This window comes from Hydra vulgaris, chromosome 01 (genome assembly GCF_038396675.1).
Source record: "Hydra vulgaris chromosome 01, alternate assembly HydraT2T_AEP".
NCBI lineage: Eukaryota > Metazoa > Cnidaria > Hydrozoa > Anthoathecata > Hydridae > Hydra > Hydra vulgaris.
The window spans coordinates 3,750,001-3,763,107 of NC_088920.1; the positions used below are offsets into that span (position 1 = coordinate 3,750,001).

General features: G+C 23.5%; 1 protein-coding gene across 3 annotated transcripts in view; it reads left to right on the forward strand.

Annotated features, from left to right (window-relative positions):
• The window catches only part of LOC136075030 (NACHT, LRR and PYD domains-containing protein 6-like), a 39,727-nt gene that overhangs the window by 10,206 nt on the left and 16,414 nt on the right, over positions 1-13,107 (forward strand). For all 3 annotated transcript variants that reach the window (XM_065787252.1, XM_065787250.1, XM_065787251.1), the window contains 3 exons: positions 821-1,098; positions 6,555-6,592; positions 10,730-12,046. In XM_065787252.1, the coding sequence (XP_065643324.1) occupies positions 6,565-6,592; positions 10,730-11,520 (819 nt within the window). In that variant the 5' untranslated portion in view covers positions 821-1,098; positions 6,555-6,564 and the 3' untranslated portion in view covers positions 11,521-12,046. The remainder of the gene's footprint in view (positions 1-820; positions 1,099-6,554; positions 6,593-10,729; positions 12,047-13,107) is intronic.

Consider the following 13,107-nt stretch of genomic DNA (forward strand, 5'->3'; position numbering starts at 1 on the left):
TAGCAACTTTTATTGAGCTTGTAATGAGAATATAAAATCACGCTTTCTCATGAGTTTGTGAAGGAGGAAATGATAAGTTATTTGATTGATTTTTTACAAAAATTTATTCATGAAAATTTCTAGTTAAAGATAAAACTTGTTTAATTTAAAAGTAAAACTCTTTCATCATTCTATTAGCAAAGCAGGGTTAAACATTTTTGCGCATGATTTTTATTTTTAATTGTTTTTATGATTAGAAGCCATAGCAATATGCATATTATTATGATTTTCTTAAAGAACAACAAAATTTTTTTTTTATATTCCAGGCTTTTATCTGATTATCTAAATATATTTGTATCATTTTATTTTGTGTGTGTGTTAAAGGGATCCTTAAGTGATGAGACAAGTTGTTTTCATAACATTTGAAAATAAGTTAAAAGTTAATTAAACTTTCCAAAAAAATTGTTGAATAAGATAATAAAAAAAAACTTCTTAATTTTTAACGCCATTTTGTTTCTTCCGAAGGTAAGTTCCGGCTCTTTGACTATTTTTATTTTTTAAATGAGTTTACTTAAGTTTGTTAATTTTTATATTGCTATAGATCTTGTTTTCAAAGTTTTGAATCTTAACATTTTTAATACATCATAGTTATTACCAATTATGACTAATAAATTAATCTGTTGATCAATTTTATTAAATTTCATATAAAATCATTTTTACATCTTATATATATACTTTTTACCCATAAACACTAATTTTTCTTTTGTTTTTTGTTTTTATAAATTTATTTGTCTTTTTTTTTATACATTCAAAATTTAAATTTTTTATATTTAATGGCTAGAAATGATTTGGCTTCTTATGAATTAATTTCAAAATGTTGTGGTGAAGTAAGCTATGATATTGGAAGTGATTGGTTGCCATGGGAAAGACACCTAGGTCTAAGTGATTCATATCTTGATAACATTGGATCTGATAACAAAAATTTTTATGAGAAAGCTGATAATGTTTTGAAAAAGAGGAAGCAAAAAAATGGAAAACTTTCATGGGAGCAATTAAAAAAAGAGTTAATGGATTTTGATCGTTTAGATATAGCGGATAAAATTGAAACAATGTTTGAAGGTAACAATTCTAAACAAGAATCATATTTAAATCTTTTTTTTCTTCTATTTACTGATATATGTATGTTCGTTTATGTAATCATATATATATACAAAAATACATATATCAGTAAATATATATATATATATATATATATATATATATATATATATATATATATATATATATATATATATATATATATATATATATATATATATATATATATATATATATATATATATATATATATATATATATATATATATATATATATATATATATATATATATATATATATATATATATATATATCAGTCACAAAAAGATTAGTTCATACTAGTTTTTGGTATCCAGGAGCTCTAAAAATATAAATAAGTTAATGAACTACTGATAGGAAAAAAATTAAGACTTTAAGGTTAGAGAAACAATCATTTTTTGAACCCGGAGTCCATAGGTATAATGGCGGAAAGGGCTCCGGGCTTAAAAACAATAAGTGTCAAGTCATTAAATCTCATGAATTTTTTTCTTATAGCAGATCATAAGTAAACAAACATGTTTAGAGCTTCTGGACACTACAGACTTTGAAAATGTAGAGATATAAAGCCAGAGTCCTTTTGGGACTCCTCATCCCTGATATATATATATATATATATATATATATATATATATATATATATATATATATATATATATATATATATATATATATATATATATATATATATATATATATATATATATATATATATATATATATATATATATATATATATATATATATAAATATATATATATATATATATATATATATGCTTAAATATATGTATATATATACATATATATTTATATATATATATATAAATTTATATATATATACGTTTATATATACATATATAAATATGGATATATATATATATATATATATATATATATATATATATATATATATATATATATATATATATATATATATATATATATATATATATATATATATATATATATATATATATATATATATATATATATATATATATATATATATATATATATATATATATATATATATATATATATATATATATATATATAAAAATATATATCTAGGCTAACTAATAAATTACTCACACACACATAATAAATTTGCGTGTATATATAAATATATATATATATATTTATATATATATACATACATATATACACACACAAGTTTATTTGCTGTGTGTGAGTAACATTTAGTTTAGCCTAGATATATATATATATATATATATATATATATATATATATATTTATATATACACACACATATATATACATATATGAATATATATATATATATATATATATATATATATATATATATATTTAAATATTTATATATACACACACACATATATATATATACATATATGAATATATATATATAAATATATATATATATATATATATATATATATATATATATATATATATATATATATATATATATATATATATATATATATATCTAGGCTAACTAATAAATTACTCACACACACCAAATACACCAGCATTTATAGTTGTATATATATATATATATATATATATATATATATATATATATATATATGTATATATATATATATATATATATATATATTCATATATAAATTATAAATTATGTTATTGTGTTCTACAAATAGAGTGCTCAATGTTCTAAAAGAACAGAGCAATAATAAATTAGTAAATTTTACTAATTTATATATATATATATATATATATATATATATATATATATATATATATATATATATATATATATATATATATATATACATGTATATATATATATATATATATATATGCTGGTGTATTTGGTGTGTGTGAGTAATTTATTAGTTAGCCTAGATATATATATATATATATATATATATATATATATATATTTAAATATTTATATATACACACACATATATATATATACATATATATATATATATATATATATATATGTATGTATATATATATATATATATATATATATATATATATATATATATATATATATATATATATAAATATATATATATCTAGGCTAACTAATAAATTACTCACACACACCAAATACACCAGCATTTATATATGTATATATATATATATATACATATATAAATTTTTTATATATATATATGTATATATATATAAAAATATATATATATATATATATATTTTTTTTTTTCGTGGTGGCAGTTTTATATAATTTTTGTCCTTATTTTTAGCAGTTTACTAGGTTTTTAATAAAATATAATAGCAAATTTCTCATATAGACATAGTCGAGGAGGCTACTCATTTTTTTTTTTGTGTTTTTTTTTTTTTTTTTTTTTTTTTTTTTTTTAGTTGTTGTTCGTGGTGCAACCCTCTCTCAACTCTTTAACTCGGAAACACGAACCTTGCTGAGCACGGCTGCTGCGCAGAGAAACTAAATTGAGCGCGGTACTTCCAGGGACGTGGTGGGAGTCGAACTCCGAACCTCTCGCTTACAAAGCGAGCGCTCTTACCACTACACCACTACCGCATAAATCTATATGTATATATATACACACACACACACATATATATATATATATATATACATAGAATTTATATATAAGTGAATTCCATTGTATATATATATATATATATATACAATGGAATTCGCTTATATCTGGTATTCTAAGAAAACTATGGTTAGCATTAGAAGGATTAGATACTATCGATGTTATAGATAATGGATTTCTCAGAATATATGCAGATCATGCACTTCGCATAGGAGATTTTCTACTTCTACAGTTAGTGTTGGAGATAATAATATTCCTTTAGCTTGTGATATGTTATTTGCACCACTTGGTGGACCATTTTATGCAAACTCTTTACAAGGTTGTAATTCATTTACAGCTAATGCATTAGGAGGATACTTTACACTTGATTTGCCATTTACTACTAGTCTAGTAATTCAATTATACAATAAAACTAGTCAAAATGTTATATTTTAGATACAACCCCATATTACAGTGACTACATCAATACCTCAATCCTTGTCACCTATTAAATTATACTCAGAAACATTCAGATTTATGGAGTCAACTTATGGTAAAGAATATTTATTATTAGACACTACAGACAATGCAGGTCTTGGTGTTTATCTTAAGTATATTAGAATGCATGTAATTGGATTAGGGGGAGATTGGTGGGAATCTCGAGTACGCATGTATGACGCAAAAAATTCTCCAGAAAGTACTAACTCTGTTATGGATGAATTGACACCATATGGCGGAAATAATTATACATTATTTCCTGGATTTGATAAGAATAGTAAATGTATATACTGCTCATCTGGTTTAGAAGACTTTTATCTCTCTTTGTGGAACAGTGTTAATATTAATTCATTTAATAATGAATCATCTGGACTATTGTATAAATCAAGTGATACAATAGACTCTACAACTACTATCTCATTTTACAAAAATTTTACTGATTCCATACCAAGTGTTACTACTGGAAGAATATTAGTAGTTACATTAAACTCTGGTGATAAACAAGTTGGACAATCTGGATAATTTGATGTAGTAGGACATGTTTTCTTTTACGCTTAGGCTAGATTACATTTACGCGTAGATTTCACCTTATAATTATTATTTCAACAAAGAAATAATAATTAAATTAATACCATTCATTCTGGTTGAAGAGATCTCATAATATTCATGTGGTAAAATGGTAGAGATGTATCATAATTTCTAAGCCAAACGTTTTTTTGAAAATGGTTAAAATAATACCAAAATTTCTAGCACAAAAAAAATATCAAAAAAAATCAAAAAAATGTGCCAGAATCCGTTTTTTATACTACTAATTTATTATTGCTCTGTTCTTTAAAGAACATTGAGCACTCTCTTTTGTAGAATACATTTAAAAATTATTATTCTAAATTTTTTTTTTAAGAATAAATAAAGTTTAGTAATAGAGCAATATTTAGTAAAATTTTCAAATAAATTTGACAGTAATGTTAAACCTAAGCATTAACTTTAATTTTAAATATATTTTTACTTCTAGTAATAAATATAATTTTTTAATCAGAATTAAGTTAAGTTATCAATCATTTTAAATCAAAATTAAGTTATATATATATTTTTTTATTATTATAAATTTATACTTTTTTATTAAATATCAATTCAATTATATAACAATGATGTTTGCTTCAAGCCTGAAGTGTTTTTCAAGCAAAAAAATCAATTATTGCAATGAAAAAAAAAAAAAAAAAAGTCAAAATACTATAATATAAAACAAAGATATATTAAAATTTAATTTTTTTTTTATTAGCAATACTATTAAGCCACAGTTGTTTTGTCAAATTGCCAATATAAGGTTGACAACTTGTTGTTTCCACGATAAATGATAATTAACTTTCTTGCTTTATTTTATTTTATATTTAGTAATTGATCTTTTAATAAATTTTATGATATATATTCCCTGCAATGTAACCAGCAGTAATTTTAACTTATTTTCTGGAAAAATGAAAAAGAAGTGAAAAAAATGAAATGAAAATGAAAAAACGTATTGTTTGGCATTCAACAACTTGCTTTTTAAATTTTTTATGTGGAGAAAATATTAAATAAATAATGTTTTAAATAGCCATTTTACAAACTGGATGATAAATAAATAGTTTTCCATTTCCAGTATATGCTTTATGAAACTATGAAGATGCATTAACATTGGTAGAATGGTTATCGATACCAACAGCTCTTATTTTAAATTTAGATTGGTGTATAAGGTAATTACATTACATTCATCATAAGGTAATTACATATACATTCATCAATTTCTTTTTTTAAACATAAACCTGTTTTGTAAACTTTAGGTGAGGATTTTAAAACACAATAATACATTTTTTGCCCACAAGAAGCACGTAATCACTTAATACACAGTTTTTGTCAAAAAACGTTTTTCAGCATACTACAGTTTGTTAATTTGTAATTTTCATGAAACCATTTAGTTTGATTATTAAACAATAAAAAATTAAGATTTTTATAAGCAGCTAGTGGCTCAAAAAATATTCTAAATAAAACTAATAAATTTTATAATGAAATTATTAAATATTCTAAATAAAACTAATAAATTTTATAATGAAATTATTAAATATTCTAAATAAAACTAATAAATTTTATAATGAAATTATTAAATATTGGAAACAAAGTGAAAAATTGTTAATGCAGTTTTTGATTGTGTTATCGTTGATAACACTTCAATAAAGAAATATAGGAATTATGCATACTGGAAAAATTTAGTTTTTACATATGTAAAAGATATGTAAAACCGTACATTTTGTACAAAACATACAGTTTTGCACATTTTACCAATATATATTTTATAAACATATACAATAAATATTTTTATCCTTATTATTACCTTGAAGTAATCATGATTGCTTGTCAAGAATTATTTTACATAATAATTTGTTTTAGATACGAAACTATGGCTTCTAATCTGTCTTATCAAAATGGTGAGATTTTATTTTTGAGATATCTTAAAATAACTGTAAAAAAATTATACCTAGTTTAAAATAAAATAAAGAAGACAAAACTAAACAGTTGTTGCCTCTTATTTTTTTGCCCCTCTCCACTATAAAAACCAAATCAAGGTGGAGGCAACCAACAATATTTTTATTTTTGTTAAGAAATGACTTATAAATGGTTGCACCCTTCAAAAAGGCCGATAGGCAGGTTATAGTGGGTCTAGTTTCCAATAATACATTCAGCACTTAATAATTGAAAAACAGGGTTGAAAACATTTTAAAATGCTGCTTTTTTTGGTGTGAACAAGTTTAAAATGTTTGCATTTTTAGATAGTAGGATCTAATGGTATTTTCTTAATCTTATATGAATACCAAGTGTTAGAAAAATTTTCAAGCATCTCAAAATGACTGAAAGTTGAAATTTTTAGGCAGATGAAAACCCTAACCCTGATTAGAAAAACTATTTGTTTTTGTTTTCAATTTGTTTTTTATTAGTATTTATTATTTTTTATAATTTTTTTAGTTTTTTAGTGAGTTTTAGTTTTTTTTATGAAGTTAATGAGTTGTTATTTTTCTCAAATTTGGTACAAGTTAATAAAAAACACTATTTTAAAGACTAGAAATTTAAAAAGATTATAAAGATATATAAAAAGAATATAAAAAAGAAAAGCGTTTAAAAGGTTTTAAAATTTTTTTACCATTTATAAATCAAAGGAACCATTGTGTTGTGTTTATAAGGCTATAATTTTCAAACTGTTATTCTTCACTTCGCCGATCCATCACTTATCACCATAGATTACCACTACATAACTTCTTAAACTGACAGCATCAGGATTGTGGATTGTGGATTGTTGTGTAGTTAGTGTCTGTACTACACTTCTTCTCCCCAACCCTGTTGTCACAAACATAAACTGATGAAAGCTACATGTACTAGAATTACTGTATTTTTCTTGCAGTGTTTTATGTTGCAATTATAATTTGGCTCTTATTATGTAAATGACGTTTACAACCTTGATTTTTTCAATACAAAATTCATACATGGCTTCTGATGTGAGAACTTGGTTTTATTATAATTATTTCAAACTTTTTTAAACTGCCAACCTTTTTTCAGTACAAACAATCCCATTCCATGGTGACTTTTTTTAGATTGTGACAAATAATTCCATTCAGCTTTAAGGCCAAATTCTTTTAAATTATTATTATTATTATGACTTGACTAAAATAAGTTTTTGAAGAGGAATCTCACGTTCTGCCTTTTATATCACTTTTTTAATGTCAGATCAATCTTATGATACCTTTGATATCTTATGATATACTTTGATAGTTTAATGTTTTTAAGTTTTTAAAATTACTGAAGTTTTTAAAACTCCTTTTTCTTTTTTTTTTTCAATTTTGCAGAAAGATTGGCTAGAGATTAGCGTTAATTATTTATTTTTTGGTAAGAAATTCTAAAGCTTTTTACAAATTCTTTACAAGTAATAACTTTATTAGACTTTTATATAAATATAACGTGCGTGTAATTGATTCGTAAAATAATATTAACATGCAAATATGTTTAGAATAAATCACGTCTAAAAATAGAAACTGTGATTATACAGGTGACTCATGCTTGTAATTGTCGTTTTTCTGTTTAAGTACCATTTGGGTACATTGTTTTATAACACAGTTTTAATATAGCATCTCGTGAAATTGCAAACAATATCTTGAAAAGTACTAAATGCTTGAGTAAGAAAGATAGCTTACAAGCTTTGCAAAATGCAGGTTATAGCAAATCTGATGCATACAGGTTTCTCAGACAAGCAGAGAAGATTGTGGGTGTTACTGAAGGTCGTAGAAACAATGGAGCTGCTAAAAAGATCACTGGTGCTGCACTTGGAGGTCTTATACATGAATTTAACAACACAACAAACAAAAGTTTAAGAAGAGTTGCCCCAAAATACAATGTTTGCCACAAAACTGTCTTAAATACTTTAGACATGATGTTTATTGTAACAAGCGAAAACCAGCACCATTTTACTATCCAGCTAAGAAAGGTGAAATAAGAAAAGCCCTTGGATGACTTTATTGACAGCATTTAACAAAGGGAGTAGGTGGACTTCTGATCATCATAATGGATGTTGAAATATATATAACACAGAATGATTGAGCCAAGTTTTCAAGTAAAACTTTTTATGCCAAAGATGCCTCAACAACTCCAGAAAAGATTTGCTTCTCAGGTTGCACCAAGTTTCTCTTTAAAGTATGCATTGAGTGGTCATGGTGTTTCTGATTACTTTATCTGGAACCAGGGAATGGCCATTGATGCCCAGATATACAAATTTGAATACCTTTAATGAAGACTTTTCCCCTTCTGTGAGAAGCACTGCCCTGATAAAGCTTGTATCTTTTGGCCAGACAAAGCTTCATCACATTATTCTACAAAAGTATTTAAGTATTTAAACAACAAACAAATTCCATTTGTTTTGAAACAAAATAACCCCACCAATGTCCCTCAATGTTGGCCTATTGAGCTCTTTCATGCTGAAATCAAGTGCTCGCTGAAAGACAAGTGTTCGCTGATTCCTTTCAACCAGAGAATGTTGATCAATTAAAATCAAGAGTATGTCAAATCATGAATGAACTTGTAAAGCATGCTCCAAAAATGTGTACTAACTTTTCCTCTCGGGCCCGTGCTCTTGTTAGCAAAGCTTATCGCAATGGATTATTATCTGTTCAAAAGTAACTTGTAAACTTGTATAATGAATATAAATCTTTTATTGGAATGAATACCTTGACTTTCTTTTACGAGTTTTTCAAAATTTTTTAAGAATAACAAGATTTTTAAAAAATTCTACGAATCAATTACACACACGTTAACATTTTTGGAAGTAATTACTATAATCAATTTTAATTCAGAAGTTTGTTAAAAATTTTATTCTCAAGTAAGATAATAACAAAAAACATGTCATTTTAAAAATTCTTGCAGAAAGATTGGCTAAAGATGAGATTGAGTTATTCATTTTTCAGTAAGAAATTCTAAAGTTTATAAGAATTTTTATTAAAAAATTTTAAAGATATTTTAGTAAAAAAAAAAAATGTTTTTATAAATAATAACTCTAATCAGTTATAATTAAAAAGTTTTTTTTCAAACTTTTTAAAAAAAAATTATTTTCACAACTTTATGCTTGAGTGAGAAATGATAACAAATAAAAAAGTTTGTCAAATATGATAAAATTAACTCAAAGTAAAATTTTGGTTTAAAGTATCTTCAATCTTAGCTATCAACTATCAATAAAAATCATTTTCATAAAAATTAATTTAGTTCATAATTTTAATTTTAAGGAATTTTAATGTTAAGAAATATTTGAACTTGATAATTTAACAATAAAATTTAAAAAAATTTAAAAAAAAATGTATTAAAACAATCAGACAAAGTTGTTTAACTTTAGGTAGCCTTTTTTCTTTTTTTTCTAAACTGAAAGTTTTTGTTTTAAACTGAAAATTAATTTAAATCTAAAGCTAAGGAGGCCCTTTTTTTTTATTGTGGTTACAAATCTTTGTTAAAAGTAATAACATAAAACTTGAGTAAAAGTTTTTTCAGGAATAATAACAAAAAAACGTTTGTCAAATATTACAATGTTGACTCTAAATAAGAAGTTCATTAAAAAGAACTTCAATCTTGAATCAATAAATATCATTTCACAAAAAGTTAGATTCATTAAATTTATCAGAAATTTTGTGTCAAGTGGTACGCACGCGGTAGGGGTGTAGTGGTAGTGCGTTCATTTTATAAGCCAGAGGTTCCCAGTTCAATCCCCTATATGTCCCTGGGTAGTATGGCGCTCAACTTGTTTCTCTGCGCATCAGTCTTGTTTGTCAAGGATTGCGTAATGGAGTTATTGAGTTGAGAGAGGGTTATAACCACAATTAAGTAGCCTCCTCGCCTTTAGTAGCCTTTTTAGCCTTGGGTTGTGAGTTTACATAAAAAAAGTATATTATTATAAATAATTTTATTTCTATATAAAAATACATATAACATATACAATGTAATATATATAATAGTATATAAAATTATAGTTATAATGATCGTGAATGTTTGCAAAATCATGATGATGACTTTACTAGAAATTGTTTTGTTTTATTTAGATTTGTCAAGGTCTGCTGAACTAAAAAATTTTTATCTTGAATATTATGGCAAAATTGGTGAACTTCAACCGCTATTAAAAGCATCAACTTCAGAACATTGGTATTTTGATCTAAATACTCGAGCAAGTATTTTCATAAATGAGACTTTTGATTTTAGTGTTGAACAAAATAATTTTTTTTTTAACCAAATGAGTTATACACCAGTTACATATAGTGAAATATTTACAAAAGAAAAATCAGTAATAATATCTGGAATAGCTGGTATTGGAAAAACATGGTTGCTTAGAAAATGTTTGCTTGATTGGTCAAATGGTTTAATTTGGAAAAATGTTGAATTTGTTTTTTATTTGGAATGCAGGAGACTTAATCAATATCCAAATATTTCTAATATTAATGAATTACTAAATGCTTTCTACAAAGATTTTATGAATAATTTTAAAATCAGTAATCATACTGCACTGTTTATAATTGATGGATTAGACGAGTTTAGATATTTAAATCAATTATTAAATCCAAGTTTGACTTTTTATCCAATTGTTAATGCTTTAGCAGAAGTTACAAAATATAAACATGTAGTTGCTGGTAAAGTTAATGCAATAGATCATTACCAAAGTATATCTACAAAACATAATAATAAGTTATGCATTCAAGTAATGGGATTAAATGAAAATAAAATAAATAACTATATAGAAAATCATGTTGTGGAAGTAAAAAAAGAAGTTATAAAAACAACTTTAAAGGAGTCTCCAATTGCAAAAGCCATGGCATCTATTCCGTTTTATTTATCTTAAATGTGTAAAATTATAAGTGATTCAAAAAAAATCGGTTCAAATTTTTTCTTAACAATGAAAGATTTGTATGTAAATATTTTTTTATACTTAATGCAAAAACACATAAAAAATATTAAATCAGTATATGAGGTAATGGAAGACAGTTCTAATAAAAAATATATTTTGGATATTTGTAAGATTGCATATAAATTGTTTGTTGAAAATAAATTATTTCTTTCCAAAGAAGAAGTTCAAACTTTAATTAGTGACTTGGATAAAAAAGGTAATTTTTTTGGATTTATAGAAAAGATTGAAACAGATCTGGGTTGTCATTATCAGTTTGCACAATCGACAATAGTGAAGTTTTGTTCATCTGTTTATGCATATAATTGCTTAAGTTGTGATGAGATTATGGCCAATAAGAGTTGCTTATCAATGATTTGTGGATTAGCCAATAAAAACCAAAACAGTTTATTAAAGTTTCTTGTTAACCTGAATCCTTCAAAAATATCCAGTAAAGAATCTTCACTTTTGTGTTCCATATTGGGTAAGTTTTAAAACATTGTTGCATTATTGTGAGCCTATTTTAGATAATCAATTATATAAAATATTATTTTATATTTGATATGTTTCTGAATATTATAATTTTTAGGCAAGTTTTCTGAAAAAATTCAATTAACTATTCTTTATCTAATATGACACAAAAAAATTAATTTCACTGTGTGATCATTGTTCTCTTTATAAATGCTGAAGGTGGTTTTGTGGTTTAGCTTATTTTTAGACATAGTATTTTTTGCCTGTTTTTTTTTTTTTTTAATTTAGAGTTGATTAAAAGAGTCTTCTTTAGGAAACAAAACACAATTTAAAAATTAAATAACTGTTTGCACAAATCTTATATATATATATATATATATATATATATATATATATATATATATATATATATATATATATATATATATATATATATATATATATATAATATATATATATATATATATATATATATATATATATATATATATATATATATATATATATATATACAAATATATATATATATATATACACATATATATATATATATATATATATATATATATATATATATATATATATATATATATATATATATATATATATATATATATATATATATAAAACAAAATATAAATATAAAAAACAAATCACTTCTTCACAAACATAGCTAGCATTATTTGTTTAATTCTATCATAATAAAGTGCTAAATTAAAGACTCTGACCAATAAGCAAAAAGGCTTTTTTCTTGTTGTAGAAACAAGTTTTTGGTAATTTTTACTGCTGAGTGCACCATCTGTAAACTTTATGGTGCTAATGATTTTGTCATTTGTTATAACTTTAACATGATTTGCAATGTGATTTGACAATTTTTTTTTTTTTTTTTTTTTTTCATCTTCGCTTGAACAAGGCTGCAAGCAACCACTAATTAAAGTTGGAAGTTACTGGAAGAGAAAAGATGAAGATTGTTGAGCAAGATAACGATTGACAGACAACTTGAAAGATTGCAAATTATATGATACAGGATATGCAAATTATATGAAAGCAAGATGAAGGTAGCGAATTCCAAAA